We start from the raw sequence: 16,720 nt of genomic DNA, 5'->3' as shown, positions 1-16,720 counted from the left end.
TAGGATAACATTATTTCCTTTTCAATTAGGTAACCCCACTCTGCTTCTTGGGAGAATTTGCTTTACTTACATATTTGCAAAAACTGAACTTAAAATTCTTAACCAAATTGATTGATTTTAAGTTTGTTTTTGTTGTTGTTATTGTTAATAAGAGATAGGAAATGGGACTGAAAGTGATTGGGACATTATCTTTGTTTTACATTGATTATCACTTATTAATAAAGGATTGGGGATGTTTCCTTTCTCCTTCCCCCCTCAAAAAAAGTGCTTATCCAGCTTTGACTTAAAGACTCCCAGAGGAGGGGAATTTACACTCTCCTGAGGGAGCCTCTTGCATTCTAATTGTTGGGAAGTTTTTTTCTTACATCAACTCTAAATCTAGTTTCCACTGCATTTCTTCTCCTTCTTCTTTGGGGACAAGCAGAAAGGGACAGCCCTTCAGGGACAGTGAGATCACATTCTCTGCTAAGATTTCTCTCTTCTGTCTCTGTCAGCATTTCTCTCTGGATCTGCATCTCTATAAACCTGGATATGTGTGTTTTCCTGGTCTGGTGAGTCTGAGTCTGTGCCTAACATGAGTCCCAGCCCAAGTTCTGGAGTGTATCAAAGTTGTCTTTGTCTTCCTTGTCACTGCTGCTCTATTTCCATGTTTTGGAGTATATCCTTGGGAACCTTCTTATGCCCAATATGTCCTCCAATCCCTAGACTATCCTCTGAACACCCAAAACATATATAGATATAGAGATAGATAGATAGATAGATAGATAGATAGATAGATAGATAGATAGAAAATACCCCTTATCTTCTGCCTTGAAATCAACACTAAGTATCAATGGCAAGGCAGAAGAGCACAAAGGGCTAAGCAGTTGGGGTTAAATGACTTGCCCAAGGTCATACAGCTAGGAAGTATCTGAGGTCAGATTTGAACCCAGGTCCTTCTGACTCTAGGCTTTGCTCTTTTTCCACTTTTCCCCCCAAACCCTTCATCCTGCCCACATGCATATTTGTTCAGTCATTCACTCAGGTCTGACTCTTTGTGAATCCATGGACCATAGCTCGCCAATTCTTTCCATGGGGTTTTCTTGGTAAAAATACCAAAGTGTTTTGCCATTTCCTTCTTCAATGATTGAAGGCAAACAGGTTAAATGACTTGCCTAGGACACTGCTAGTAAGTGTCTGAGGCCAAATTTAAACTCAGTTTTTTCTAACTCTACCACTGAGCTACTTAGCTGTCTTCATATGCATAGATGCCCAAAACTTCCTATTCAAAATTTGTGGTTAATGTATCTTTTCTTAACGTGCCATAAAAACCTCAATGTGTTACTCGTTTTATTTATATCCTTAGACCTTAGCACGGTTATCTGACATATACTAAGTGCTTAATAATTCTATCTCTTTGTCTGTCTATCTCTACTGTCTTTGCAATGGAATCTCCTTCTCTACACAATCCTTAAAAATAGTTCAATAAAATATCATGGATGAAGGATTGCAACTGATAGTTCTTAAAATCTTAATTTTTAGGGGGCAGCTAGATGGTTCAGTGGATTGCAAGCCAGGCCTAGAGTCAGGAGGTCCTGGGTTCAAATCTGACCTTAGACACTTCCTTGCTATGTGGACCTGGGCACGTAATTTAGCCCCATTACCTAGCTCTTATCTCTCTTCTGCCTAGGAACCAACACACAATATTGATTCTAAGATGGAAGGTAAAGTGTTTAAAGTTCAAGATTGGCCTCAGACATTTCCTAGCTGTGTGACCCTAGGCAAGTCACTTAACCACCATTGCTTAGCCCTTACTACTCTTCTGCTTTAGAACCAATACATAATATTGATTCCAAGATAGCAGGTAAGGAGTTAAAAAGAAACAACTTCCTCTTTAGCAGTTTTCTCTGTGTAAAAAGAAAGAATAGGTGGGTTTTGGTAAGGTACTACCATAGATGTCCAGTGTTTTTGACACCAGGAGTAACTGAGGCAGTATCTAAAAGGATGTTTTCTGGTTCCAAGTTGCAAGCTCTAAAACCTACTCTACCTAGCTGCCTCGGAATTTTATTAGCCTCATTTAAAAAAAAACCCTTATCTTCAGTTTTAAAATCAATGCTACGTATTGGTTCCAAGACAGAAGAATGGGAAGGGCTAGGCAATAGGAGTTAAGTGACTTGCCCAAGGTCATAGTATCTGAGGCCAAATTAGAATCCAGGACCTCTCATTTCTAGGCCTGGCTCTCCATCCACTGAGTCTCTTAGCTATTCTCATCTTATTAGCCTTATTTCTTGGGCAAGTCATTTAACCTCTTCTAGCCTCAATTTCCTTATCTGCAAAGTGGGAATAATAATAGCATCTGCCTCATAGTGTTGTTTTGAGGGGCCAAATGAGAGAACATATGTAAAGCACTTTGCAAAACTTAAAACTTAACTGTTTTAGTTATTAATATTATCTGAGTTTTGCTGCCACTTAAAGCTATTTCCTTTTGTACCATAAAGAGAATATGTATTGCTCTCTTAGTTTTGCTTTGTTCACTCTCTAGCATTTCATAGGAGGTTTCTTTTATACTCTCAGGATTACTCATTTGCACTAATAAGAGAGTGCAGGGAAGAAACTTTCCATCCCTTCCATGCAGACATGCACAGACATATAGATATAGACACACACACACAAACACACACACACACACATCCTACCCTTCTTTCTCAGGGAAGAGAGCCATTTTTACAGGGATCTTCTGGAGATAATAGCACTGTTTTGGTTGTCTAAAACAGAGGCTCACTAATGGTGGGTGGCTTGAGCCAGGTAGGAGAGGAGGGAGGCTCTGGCAGGCTAAGATGCTGAGGAAGATGTTTTCTGGGTAGGGAAACTACAAGGTGTTGCTCAAATATCACACATGTAGGCAGCCACCTACGGGTGTTTCTTGTTTCATCTGTGTGTCTGCCTGATTATGATCCTGTCTGGGACTATTTCTGCAGTTATTGGTCTGTCTATGCTCAATCCTAGAGTTGTCTGTTTATCTGCTCATGCCTTCATGTCTATCTGTGAGCCTCTCTCTCTCTCTCTCTCTCTCTCTCTCTCTCTGTCTGTGTCTGTCTGTCTCTCTCTCTCTGTGTGTCTCTCTCTCTCCATTTTAGTTTATTATTTATTTTAACTTTCTTTCCTTTTAAATTTTGAATTCTAAATCTTCTCCTTCCCTCCTACCCCTCCTCCACCCCAGAAAACAAGCAATCTGATATAAATTATCCATGTGAAATCATGCAAAACATACCTCTCTATTAGCCATATTTTTTTAAGTAAGAAAAGTAAAGTGAGAAAATTATACTTCAGTTTGCACTCAAAGTTTATAGATTCTTTCTCGGGAGGTGAATGGACAGCATTTTTTATCATGTGTCTTTTTGCATTGTCTTGGATCATTGTATTGATCAGAGATTACAAGCCTTTCACAGTTGGTCATCATTATAACATTGCTATTTTTGTCCATAAGGATGTGAGATCATCTCTTGACACTACTTCCTTCCTGCTTCCCTTTTTGTTTGAGATGTTAGTGTCACTATTTCCACCTACCTCTGCCTTGGTATGTACCTCTCACCTGGTCTGTCTGCCCTGGCAAATGTTCGGTGGGGAGAGCCCGAGTATAGAAGCTGGTAGAACTGGGTTCTATGTCCTTGGACAAGACCCTTCATTTCTTTCTTTCTTTTTTTTTAACCCTTACCTTCCATCTTGGAATCAATACTAGGTATTGGTTCCAAGGCATAAGAGTGGTAAGGGCTAGCCAATAGGGGATAAGTGACTTGCTCAGGGTCACATAGCTGGGAAGTGTCTGAGGCCAGATTTGAACCGAGGACCTCCCTTCTCTAAGTCTGACTCTCAATCCACCGAGATACCCAGCTGCCCCCAAGCCCCTTCATTTCTCTGAACCTCATTTCCCTCATTCATAAATGAGAGCATTGGCTTTGATGGTTTTGATCTTTAAAGGTCCCTTCTACCTCTCATGTTCTGTTTCTCCTTTTGTCTGTTTCCTTTGGACTCATCCCCCCACCCCCCATCCTTAAAGCTCTGTGCTCCCCAGCCATAGGACTGTCATTACCCTGCCTTCTGGATGCCAGGCCCTCCAACACAGCTGGTTCTTTACACAAAGCAGGCATGGCTGCCAGCAGGATGGGGCAGGAGGAGGGAGATACTGCTGCCAGAGCCTGGGTGGTGATGGCACACACTGCCAATCCCCTCCCTGTTCCCTAGTCTTCTACTCCTTGCTGTTGTGTAGCTGAGGCCTCCCCTTGCCTGGCTCTCCAACCAGCCCCCCAAGTTCTGACTTCTCCTCTCTTCACATTTGCCCCTCTTCAGGTGATAGTCATCGGTCTGTAAACATCTTTAGCAAGGAGGGTCTTCAGGATTTTGATGAACTGCTTCTAAGTGAGGATGGGGCCACTCTGTATGTGGGAGCTCGAGATTCTATTCTAGCACTGGACATTGGCAAACCGGGCATCCTGGGCCTTCGGAGTATGGTGAGTGCCAGACTTGGAGGCTGAAAAACTGATGGAAGGGGACACAGACTGATGATCCTTGGGTTGTGGGAGGTGCTTGCTTACAACTAATTATTCAGTGTTCATGCATAATGTAACTAATTAACGAAATAATCCAAATGAGCATGCAATTATCTAGGATAATGAATGCTAGAATAGTTATAATTATGTTAAAATTTTGGTAAAAAGGAACATCAGTTTCACCTCTGGATATTCAAGAGCATCGTGGTCTGGCAGAAAGAACAGTTATATATAGTCAAAGCCCAGATGGGTGTGAAGCCCAGCTCTTCTACTTTGCTCGTTGTGTGATTTGGAGCAAGTCTATTCCTCTTTTCAGCAAAATGAGGAAATCACTCCAAGGGACTGATGATAAAAAATGTTATCCACAGCCAAAGAGAGGAACTGTTGGAATCTAGTTGCAGATCAAAGCACACCATCTTTCACTTTATTTCCTTCAGGAGTATTTTATTTTATATGTGATATGGGTCTTCTGTCATGGCATGGGGAATTTGGAAATGTGTATTACATGAAAATGCTGGTAAAACCTGTATCAAACTATTTATCACCTCAGGGAGAGAGGGGAGGGAGGGAGAACTTCGGGATCATAAAATATCGAAAAGAATAGTCAAAAATTGTTTCGATGTATAATTGAAAAAATAATAAAAGAAATAAAAATAAAACAAAATGAAGAAATCAAACTACTAAATTCCCTTTTGGCTCAAAATCCTGGAAATATCCATAATTATTTATAGCAACACTTGCAGCAGAAGTATTTGGAGGACTATTATAACTATGGATACTAGTATTAAGAGATAAGTATTAATAGCAGTCAGTAATTTTCACTAATGTTGCTAAACAGACATGCTAATCAAAAATCTAACAGTAGTTTCCATTGATATACATTCTTTACAAATTACTTTCACTGGATGGGTGGAACCTATGAAGGGAAAGTTGGTGATGGGAGGAGTAAAGTTAGGGTGTTAGTGACCTAATAAACCTAGGTCTGGATTCTTCCTCCTTTCTTCTTTCCAGATTCCCTGGGAAGCCAGTCCTAAGAAAAAAAGAGATTGTGTCTTTAAGAAAAAAAGCAATGAGGTAAGAGCAAGCAAGGGGGTAGAGCTTTGGAAGGAAAAACCTGGAGCCTTTGAGATGAAAACCTGTTTAATAACTGTTAGTTGAGTTGAATGGGTCTCTGGTTATCCCCAGACTGGGATATCAATAGATAGGTACCTCTCTAGCATGCCAGTTTGGATGTTAGAATAGTGCAAATATGCCCATTGATAGCTGCTAATTGGATCCAGTTAAACAAAGATCTTCATGCATTGCACTGTGCTAGGAGCTGAGGATATGAAAATAAAAACCAGTAGCTGTCCTCCAAAGCTTACATGCTTTTCGGGGGTGGGATACAACACGTACACAGACTATAAATAAAGTGATTAGAAAAGAGCTCGAGAGAGCACACTGATAATTGGGAAGGTGAGGAAAGACTTGGTGTAGAGGGTGACCCCTGAAGAGAGCCTAGAAGGAAACCAGGGTTTGGAGGTGAGAAGGGAGTGCATTCCAGGAATGGAATTTTTGCCGTGCCAAAACACAGGCATTGGAGGTGGAATGCTGAGTTCAGAGAACTGCAACTATACCAGTTTGGCAAATATGGTATTTGTGAAAAGAAAGCAACATGGAACAAGTCTGACAAGGTAAAATAGGAGCTAGACCATAGAAGGCAGCTTGGAAAATCAGGAGAAAACAGTATCAGGAAAGCCAAGGGAGAAGAGTATCCAACAGAAGAGGCTAGTCAATACTGTCAAAGTTTGAAGGGGTCACAAGTGGATGAGGCCTGCTTCCTCTTCCATTCTTTTTGGGTCTTTCCATCTTTTCTCCCTTCTCCCAGTCATTCCTCTGTCTTTCTCTCTCACTGTCTTCTCTAGTCCCCACTTGTCTCCCCTCAGCCCTCCCAGCTCTTGGCCTTCTTCCTCAGTTTCTAACCCTCTTCTCCATTATGTCCAAGTCCCTACTGCTCTCCTGGGTCAAGCTTGGGCCCTGTTGTAGGAGGGTCCAGGTATCCAGAAGGATGGCAGCAGGAAAACATTACTACTCCTTGTCCTCCAGACTGAATGCTTCAATTTCATCAGAGTCCTGGTGGCTGTCAATGCTTCTCAGCTCTACGCCTGTGGAACCTTTGCCTTCAGCCCAGCCTGTACCTACATAGTGAGTCTTGGGGGCTCCTGGTTTTCCATCTTACCCAGCCACAAACCCTGTTCCATCCCTTGAAAAATATTCCCTCCCAGACATGGCACTTGGGCCACAGCTCACAGTCTTCTACTTTTCTTCTCAGAAGGCTCTTAAAGGGTGAATGGCCTGGCATCTAGCTCCCTACCCACCTCTCACAAAAAAAATATTTCCTCATACTCTGGATAGTTTTTTTTTTCCCCTAGACATGGGATACTGGCATACCAGACTCTCAAATCCTGACCCCTGGGTCCTAACATAGAGCCACCCCTTCTCCTATGCAACTTATTTTCCAGACTTGAGACTCCATTGACTTGGCCTCCAATCTTTCTTCTCCACTCCCTTTCTCATCCCCAACCCAGGAGCTGCAGGACTTTTCCTTGGTCCCTATCCCAGAAGACAGGATCCTGGATGGCAAAGGACAGAGCCCTTTTGACCCAGCCCACAATCACACTGCAGTCTTTGTGGGTAAGTATCAAATTCTCTTCTTCCATGCTGTCTTTCTTTTTTGGGATATAGATACATGGGAGTCTCTAGTTTGGAGATTTGGAAAGACTATCACAAAAATAAGAAGGCAAATCAGAAGTCCTCTCTTATAGAATTTAGGGGAATTCCAGATGTCCCCATCTTTCAGTCCCTGACTTTTGGAAATGAGAAGATTTCAGAGAGAATTTGGGGGGGAAAAAGTGGAGAGAGTAAAGGGAGAAATAATAAGAGACCAGTTAGACAAAGAAGAAGAAACACAAGCCATGTTTCAGGGATAGCAAATCAAAACAGAACAATGAAGTAGAATGCTTGGAAATAAGTCTGGAAAGGTATGATTAGTCTAGATCTTATTGGGTCTCAGTTGTCAATGACTGGAAAACCATTGAAGGATTTTGAATAGTAACATTGTGACATAGTAAGAATAACAATTTTAAATTGATCTGACTTACATAAGTAAGTTTAGATTGGAGGAGAATCATAGACTCACAGGAAGCAGCAATATAGTTTAATACTGGAATCAGGAAAGTTCAATTCTACCTCCAAATCTTTTTTTTCCTAAAACCTTTACCTTCCATCTTAGAATCAATACTGGGAGAGGGCAGCTGTGTGGCTCAGTGGATTGAGAACCAGGCCTAGAGACAGGAGGTCCTGGGTTCAGATGTGGCTTCAGACACTTCCCAGCTATATGACCCTGGGCAAGTCACTTGACCCCCATTGCCTAGCCCTTACTTCTCTTCTGCCTTAGAACCAGTCCACAGTATTGATTCCAAGACAGAAGGTAATGGTTTAAAAAAAAAAAGGATCAAGACCTCCTGTCTCTAGGTCTGGCTCTCAATCCACTGAGCCACTTAGCTGCCCCTCCAATTCCTTTTTTTAAATTGAGACAATCATTTTTTCCAATAGTATGTAAAAACAATTTTTAACATTTGCTTTTTTAAATCTTTAAGTTCTAAATTCTCTCCCTTCCTCCCTCCCCTCCCCCTTTCTTGAGAAGGCAAACAATTTGATATAGATTATACATGTGCAGTCATGCAAAACATATCTCCATATTAACTAGGTTGGAAAGAAAACACAGGTAACAAAAAAAAAAACCCAAGAAGAAAAATAAAGAAACCAAAAAATATGTTTCAATCTGCATTCAGACTCTATCAATTCTTTCTCTGGATCTACCTCTAATTACTAACAAGCTGTGTGACCAGGGAGGAGGAGATCTATCTCTCTGTGTTGTTTCCTTATCCATAAAATGGGGATAGCAGGTATTTTGTAGGGTTATTATGAGGATTCGATTAAATAGTATTATGTAAAATGATTTACAAACTTTAAATCACTATATAAATTTCAAATATATATTAGGCTTTTAGAGCCAGTAGAAATCTTAGAGATCATCTAGTTCACATTTTCCATCTTACAGAAAAGGTAAATAAGGTCAGAAAATGAGTGACTTGGCCAAAGTTCCCAGTGTGACCCAGGTTTTCTACTCTTGTTTCAGTGGAATAGTGGGGAGGAAGGAAGGATGAGAAGAAGGGAGATAGATAGAGGAGTGAGTAAGGGGACCAAAAGAAGACAAAAAAAAACTGATTCTCAAGCCCTCCCCCACCTAAGGAGGGCTAAGGGAACCTTGCCAAGGTTTTTGATCATCCTCTGTCTTCCTACTCTCACCCCAGATGGGATGCTCTATACTGGCACCATGAACAACTTCCTGGGCAATGAGCCCATTCTGATGCGAACCCTAGGAACCCAGCCTGTGCTCAAGACTGATGCCTTTCTCCGATGGCTCCAGCGTAAGGACCCTTGAGTCATACATGGCCCCTGGTGGCCTCAGATCTCAGTACAGATACCAGAACTTTGTCTGAGACCCAATCCTAGGATCCAGACTAAGCAAGGGAAGCAGACATTCAGGCAACTTAGATTCTGGAGTCCTTAGCTTCATGGGGTTTCACTGTGGGAAGGGACCTAGGCCTCTGGGCTCCCAGACCCTAATCCCATTTCCTCTTCCCCCCTGAAGCGGATGCCTCCTTTGTGGCTTCCATCCCCTCCACCCAGGTCGTTTACTTCTTCTTTGGGGAAACAGCCAAAGAGTTTGACTTCTTCGAGAAACTCACCATCTCCCGAGTAGCACGAGTCTGTAAGGTCAGAGGGGAGCCTTTGGGATAGGATGGAGGAGCTGGAAATGGAGGGGCCAATGGGTCAAGCTGACAGGAGAGGGTGGATTCTAAAGCTTGAGAAAGAAAGGGGTCCTGATGCCTTACTCTACTCCCCAGAATGATGTGGGTGGGGAGAAGCTACTACAGAAAAAGTGGACGACATTCCTGAAAGCTCAGCTGCTTTGTGCCCAGTCTGGCCAGCTGCCCTTCAATGTGATCCGTCATGCAGTTCTAATGCCTGCTGACCCCCCTGCTTCTTCCAGAGTCTATGCAATCTTCACATCCCAGTGGTGAGTCAGAAGCACAGGAGCCCATGGAGGGGGGGAGCAGGGGCTATCTGGTAATTAAGGGTTCTTGAACATCTGAATGGGGCTAGTCCCCGGAAGATCTGGTAACCGAGTGGTCAGGCACTCAAATAATCAGAGGTCTTTAATTTTTTAATTTTAAGGAGAGAGCTAGCTGGTATTCCAATAGCTCTCTAAGGAGAGAATCTAGAAATCTGGTTAATTATATTATCTGGTCTGTTAAGAGATCTGTGATCTGGTTTGAAGAGATAGAAGGATAGAAGATTGAAAGGACAGGAAAAAATCTGCCTTCCAGCATCCCCTTTCTGTTCCTGAGACTTTCTAAGACCTAAGTCCTGGGACTCTGCCTGTCTCGTTACCCCTCCCATTCAGTGGCTCAGTCCTTGGCGGAGCAAGGAAGAAGAGCAGGTGTGAGAGACACCTCCACCCATCTGTGCCTGCCACCTGCCTCTGGGCCTGCACCCCAATTAATCCTCATTAAGGATAATGACACTTCAGATCACATGCTGGGCAAAGATCCTGCCCCAGGCTGGGTGGCCAGCATCACCAAGGGGATCTCTAAGTGCTGAACGCCGTCCTTCCTGCAGAAGAGAAGGCAGCCAGCCAGAGGTCCATTCCAGTCCTTGTGTGTGTCTTCAGGCAGGTTGGAGAGACTAGGAGCTCAGCGGTGTGCGAGTTCTCATTCGCAGACATTGAGAAGGTCTTCGAGGGGAAGTACAAGGAGATGAACAAAGAAAGCTCCCGATGGAATACATACAGCGGCCCTGTGAGCAACCCTCGGCCCGGCAGTGTGAGTCTCATCACTACCTGCTAAGCTCTGCCTTCCAGGTCTGATAAGTCCGGGCCATTCTCTGTCTCTCGGTACACACCCAGAATCGGACTTGCCAACACTCCCTGTGTATAGCAGCAGCTCCAAAGGGAGGTAGGGAAAGCAAGGACATGGAAGAAGATCTGGGCCAGGCACTGGGGTGAGGGGAGAGAGTAAAGGGGACAAAGATCCCTCCCAAGACTATGTCTGTGTTGGTCTCCTGGACACCAGGGTCTTGGGGCCCGGCCCTGTAGCGAGAAGTTACAAATAATAGGAGTAAAAGCTGGCATCTCCAGTGCTATAATAATAATAACAATAACTAGTATTTATATTATGCTTTAAGGTTTGCAAAATGCTTTACAAACATCATTCTATTTGATCCTCACAACAACCCTAGGAGGTAGGTGCTATTACTTTACGGATGAGGAAACTGAGGCACACAGAGGTAAAGTGATTTGCTCAGGGTCACACAGCTGGCAAAAAAAGTTTGAGGGAAGATTTGACCTCAGACCTGCCACACTCTTATCCTGCCTTGTGCCACCTAAGCTTTTGAGATTTACAAAGCATATTTATTATCATCACATGATCTTCTTCCGTCTGGAGCTGAAGCGACATGGAAAGAGGAACTCACAGGAGCACAGTGAGAGAGGAGAGAGGGGAGGAAATATCAAGGAGTAGATTCAGACCAGTGTCCTTGACCTCGCCTCTGTTTGCCTTCAGTGCTCCGTGGGTCCCTCCTCTGACAAGGCCTTGACCTTCGTGAAAGAACATTTTCTGATGGATGAGAAGGTTGTGGGGAAGCCCTTGCTAGTGAAACTGGATGTGGAGTATACCAAGCTGGCTGTGGAGGCGGCCAGGGACGTCAGTGGAAAAGACTACTTGGTCATGTACCTCGGCACCAGTAAGTGCTTAGAGATCCCCCTCAGAGGAACTTGAATAAGAATGCCTCTTACTGGACGAAAGGGAGATTTGATGTGGGAAGGCATAGATGTCTTCTAGAGATCCATTTCTACAGCATTTTGAGATTTATGAAGGGGTAATCCAGTGAGACAAACAGCCTATCATAATCTGTATTTTATAGCTGAGGAAACCAAGGCTCAGAAAGGGAAAGTGACTTATAAAGTCAACGAGTTGGAAAATACCAGAGGTCAGATTCACATCCAGGTTTCCGGACTTCAACCACAAGGCTCCTTCCACCCCGCCATGATGCCTTTCAAATCTAGGAAGAGAGAAAAACAGGAAGAGATGGGCAGCTAGGGCCCGGAGAAGAGAAGGCAGGGTATAGGGTGGGAATTCTTTTTTTTTCTTTTTCTTTTTCTTAAAATATATTTTATTTGATCATTTCCAAGCATTATTCATTAAAGACATAGATCATTTTCTTTTCCTTCCCCCCACCTCCCATAGCCGACGCGTAAGTCCACTGGGCATTAGATGTTTTCTTGATTTGAACCCATTGCTTTGTTGATAATATTTGCATTAGAGTGTTCATTTAGAGTCTCTCCTCTGTCATGTCCCCTCAACCGCTGTATTCAGGCAGTTGCTTTTCTTCGGTGTTTCCACTCCCATGGTTTATCCTTTGCTTATGAATGGTGTTTTTTTCTCCTGGATCCCTGCAAATTGTTCAGGGACATTACACCGCCATTAATGGAGACGTCCATTACGTTCGATTATATAGGGTGGGAATTCTTAAGGAGGATTCTCAGAAATCCATCTTGTAGAGCCTTAGAGTTACAAGAAATCTTAGAGAGGATGTAGTAAGGAGAAGTAGGTAAGTTAGAGTTTAAAAAAAGGGGGGGGGAATAACATATGTCAACTTTCTTGATAGTTGGAGTGGGCAAGCCCAGGAAAAGAGAAAGGATTGTCTTACATGAAAAAAAGCAGAGCGAAGGAAGGGAAGCCGGGAAAGCTAAAATCCCTTCTCCGCTCCAGTCTTTCTATGTCTCCTACCAGGCACGGGTTCTCTCCACAAGGCTGTGGTGGATGAGGACAGTGATACACATCTGGTGGAGGAGATCCAGCTGTTCCAAGAACCTGAGCCTATCCGAAACCTACTACTGGCACCTGCCCAGGTGGGAAGGGACCCAAGCCCTGCTTTGAATGGGGAAGGAGATAGAGGGAGCTTTGCTGGCCATCAAGGAGATAGTCTATCATGATGTGGGTCTCCCCTGGGGAAAGGGATACTTTGGGTTTGGAATTTCCATGTTCATAGTGACGTCTTTCTATCCATTCTTCACACAGGGAGCACTATTTGTGGGCTACTCTGCAGGACTTTTGAGGGTGCCCCGAGCCAACTGCAGTGTCTACGGGAGCTGTATAGACTGTGTCCTTGCCAGGGACCCCCACTGTGCCTGGGACCCTGTTGAAAGAGCCTGCCGTATCTTTTTAAACACCTCCACAGACTTGTAAGTATTGTTGCCTGGAATTTCACTCTTGCTATAGTGCTGGTGAAATGGAAAAGATGTTTTCTAATGCCTAACTGCTCTGATTTTCTTATACCTCACTCTCCTATGGCTGCTTTGAAGGGATCTCTTGTTTGAAGTTTACCCTAGTTGCAATTTATTAATTTAAATTCTGGCTTGTCTCCTGACTTGCTTTGACCCTGTCAACATTCTCTTTCCTTCCCCTCATAGTTGTTTTGAAGTACCTCATCTTTGCTAGAAGGTAACAGGGTCTCCCCTCTCCCATCTCTCTGACTCCATTCCCCATGGCACTTTTAAGATTTTTGATCCACCCTACTCCTCCCCACACCATGCTTTCTAGAGCCCCACCTGCTCCTTTAGCAGTTTCTGGCCTCCACCCTTCTCTCTCTGGGTCCTAACCTCCAATAACTTATCACCCTTTCCTTCTTATCTACCCAGAACTTCCTGGAAACAGGACATAGAGCGAGGGAACCCAGCTTGGGCATGTGTTAACGGGCCCATGGGCAGAAGCCACCGACCCCAGAGCCCACCTCAGCTCAGTGAGTATGGAGTGGGACCAAAAGGAAAGCAAGAAGAAGATATGGTGTTGAGATGGTGGGGTAGAGGTTATGGGATAATCCATCCTTTCCCCTGCCAGGAATTTTGTTCATTAAGATTCTACTTGTCCACCTTACCTGGTTATTCTGAGACCCAGGCACCTGCAGGTAGGAATTGAACAGACTAGTAGAAAAAGAAGCAGGGCTTTGTAGAAGGAGAGAGTAAAGATATTTGGCTCAAGACTAAAGTTGGGGGTCAGAATTGGAAGAAGGGGAAGATTTTGAATTAGAGTAGAGGCCAGAATTGTGTCTGGAGTTGGGATAAAAGACTTTCTAGAACCCTGTTCCCTGTGTGATAATTTCAAGTGTTCTCTTCTACTTATCAGTCCTACCCTGTTTCCCCGTTGCCCCAAGGACTCATGTATGAAAGAAAAAATAAAATAAGAGAGCTGAGGGTGATCCCTGTCCCAAGTGTCAAATAATGATAGGTGTTAAAGCTCCTCTTCCCACCCTCCTTACTTTCCCTACCTTTTTCTTTCTCCTTCTCTCTCCACATAGTTAAAGAAGTCCTGGCACCCCGTCATTCTATCTTGGAACTCCCATGTCCCCAAACCTCCACCTTAGCTACCTACCACTGGACTCATAGAGCAACCCCTATTCCGACTTCTTCCTCAGCAATCTACAATGGCTCTCTCATTCTCCTACTTCGGGAGGAATTCAGAGGCCTTTACCAATGCTTGGCAACTGAGAGTGGCTTCACACATCCTGTTGTCTCCTACTGGATACAAAGCGAGGAAGATCCTTTGCCCCTGGATCCTGAATTGGCAGGGATTCCCAGGGAGCGTATGGAAGCCCCTTTGACTGTTGGGGAGCCCATCCCCCTAACCACTCCTACGTCATACTGGCCCCACTTCCTCATTGTTACCGTCCTCTTGGTTTTGGTGCTCTCAGGTGTCCTGATTGGCCTTGCCTCTTCTCCATTGCGGGCACTCCAAGCACAAAGGAAAGTCCAAGGCTGTGGTACCCTGCCTCCTGGGGAAAAGGCCCCATTGAGTGGGGAACAGCCCCCTCTCCAGCCTCCCAAGGACACTAGGATCGTGAATGGAGGGGGTGTGGATGCTGACAACAACCAATTGGGGACCGAAGTGGCATAGACTCTGCAACAGCACACATGAGATAATGAAAGATTGTAATGAATACTATGGTATGGAGAAGAGTTATCCTTGGTAAAGATGACCTAACCCTACCATAGGAAATTGTTGGGGGTGACCCTACAATAACAAATGGGAAGGGATGGCCAGAGAAAGCCACCTTCCTCTTACCAAGAAGAGTTTGTCCTCCCTCTGCCACTCTGAGCCACTCTACAGAAATAATGAGGAGTACATGCAGCAGCTTAAAACCACTCCTGGGACATGACCCATCTTGCAAGGACACGCCAGCTCCAGGTACCTTCCTGTGACCAAGAGCTTGGGTGGAACCTCTCTTCAAGAGACTGCCCTAAGTGCTAAACCTGTTTGGCAGTTACAAAGCATTCCAAGAGACCCTGCAGAAACATACTATGCTAGGAAATCCTCCTGGGATAATATTCCCAAGCAACACAGTTACTGACCCTGGATGGAAACCTAATCATAACTTGTGCTGGGACTCAGATCATTATATCCACTGACATTCCTGTCCTACTTCTTCAGACTTAGGAGCATCTGCAGGAGGTCACATCCTTCCTCATCCCAGTATTCTCACAAATGACCCTAAGGTGTTCTCTTCACCTCTCCTGATGCAATGGGGAATAATGTCCAATTCCCCTCCCCTACCCCATAGAATTCTGGGAAATGGGGTAATCTGAGCCTTGCACATATCTGGCCAAGCCTGGCCTCTTTCAACTTTGCCTCTCCTCTTCTCCACCCTGCCAGTCTCCATACAGATGCATCCTCTTCCCTATCCTACTCTTCCCCTTTGTTTTTGTCTTTGAAAAGTGTATGTCTTGCCACAAACAGTTTATTTTTTATTAAAAAGACAAACCTTAAAGGTGGCCACTTTCTTCCTGAAGGCGCTGTGGGGAAGTTGGGATAACAAACGTAAGTAGGGTGCATGAGCTGAGAATCTTTATAGTATTCATGGCTGGCCATTTCCATTCTAGCCCTGTAGGCTGCTTTAATTTCTTGACTTTTTCCTTTGTCAATTCCTAACCTAAGGTTATCCTTACCATCTGCTTTCTAGGCTACTACAGTGCCAGAGAAGGAGTGAACTCATCTGTTACACATTCATGCCACTCAAATTCCTTCCTTCCTTCCTTCCTTCCTTCCTTCCTTCCTTCCTTCCTTCCTTCCTTCCTTCCTTCCTTCCTTCCTTCCTTCCTTCCTTCCTTCCTTCCTTCCTTCCTTCCTTCTTTCCTTCTCTCTCTCTCTCTCTCTCTCTCTCTCTCTCTCTCTCTCTCTCTCTCTCTCTCTCATTTGAATCCAGGTCCTCCCAACTCAAGACCTGGCACTCTGTCTATTGTGCCACCTAGCTGCCCCCATGCTACTCAGTTTCAACTATACTATTTGGCATTCCTTCTATTCATCCCTCTTCCATTCCTCAACAAATCCCCTATGGTGGTTTGCTTTAACTCATTTCTACTTTCTCCTCCCTCTCAGAAGACAGAAAAGATCAAAGCCATGAGTTACTGATGTCTTTAAGTCAACAAGCATTTATTAAGAGTTTATTATGCCAAGCACTGATAAATACTGTGGATACAAAGATAGACAAAAAACATTCCCTGTTCTCAAAGAACTCACATTCTAATAAGGGAAAACAACATGTAGACACTATGTACAAATGAGATCTATAGGGGGTAAATTGGAGATTATCTCAAAGTTAAGGCATTCACATTAAGGGGGTTTGGGAAAGACTTCTCACAGAAGGTGGGATTTTAGCTGAGTCTTGAAGGCAACCACAAAAGGGAGAAGGCAGAGACAGTGAAGAAGAGAATTCCAGGAAAGGGGGACAGTCAGTAAAAATGTGCAGAGTAGGGCAAAGGAGTGTCTCATAGGAGGAACAGCAAGAAGGCCCAGTGTCACTGGATCACAGAGTATTTAGAGAAAGGAAGAAAGACCGGAAAAGTAGGAGGAGGGCAAGTTAGAGCTTTAAAGGCCAAACGGGATTTTCTGTTTGATCCTGGAGGTAATAGGGAGTCACTGGAGTGGCTAATGAATGGAGGGTGGGGGAAGATGACATGGTCAGACCTGAAGTTTAGAAATATCACTTTCAGAGGTGAGTGAAAGTTGGAATGGAACCTGAGGCCAGAGAGACCA

At 44.0% G+C, this 16,720-nt stretch overlaps 1 protein-coding gene across 3 annotated transcripts in view; it reads left to right on the top strand.

Moving 5' to 3' along the window:
- The window catches only part of SEMA4A (semaphorin 4A), a 31,148-nt gene extending 15,693 nt beyond the window's left edge, over positions 1-15,455 (top strand). For all 3 annotated transcript variants that reach the window (XM_007482054.2, XM_007482052.2, XM_007482053.2), the window contains exons 3-15: positions 4,327-4,487; positions 5,538-5,600; positions 6,612-6,710; positions 7,094-7,199; positions 8,882-8,998; positions 9,223-9,347; positions 9,479-9,651; positions 10,306-10,456; positions 11,195-11,375; positions 12,425-12,543; positions 12,713-12,876; positions 13,333-13,433; positions 13,989-15,455. In XM_007482054.2, the coding sequence (XP_007482116.1) occupies positions 4,327-4,487; positions 5,538-5,600; positions 6,612-6,710; positions 7,094-7,199; positions 8,882-8,998; positions 9,223-9,347; positions 9,479-9,651; positions 10,306-10,456; positions 11,195-11,375; positions 12,425-12,543; positions 12,713-12,876; positions 13,333-13,433; positions 13,989-14,584 (2,156 nt within the window). In that variant the 3' untranslated portion in view covers positions 14,585-15,455. The remainder of the gene's footprint in view (positions 1-4,326; positions 4,488-5,537; positions 5,601-6,611; positions 6,711-7,093; positions 7,200-8,881; positions 8,999-9,222; positions 9,348-9,478; positions 9,652-10,305; positions 10,457-11,194; positions 11,376-12,424; positions 12,544-12,712; positions 12,877-13,332; positions 13,434-13,988) is intronic.
- The last annotated feature ends 1,265 nt before the right edge of the window (positions 15,456-16,720 follow it).

This window comes from Monodelphis domestica, chromosome 2 (assembly GCF_027887165.1).
Source record: "Monodelphis domestica isolate mMonDom1 chromosome 2, mMonDom1.pri, whole genome shotgun sequence".
Lineage (NCBI taxonomy): Eukaryota > Metazoa > Chordata > Mammalia > Didelphimorphia > Didelphidae > Monodelphis > Monodelphis domestica.
Note: the sequence above shows the minus strand (reverse complement) of the source record. Positions and strands in the feature narration are given on the sequence as shown.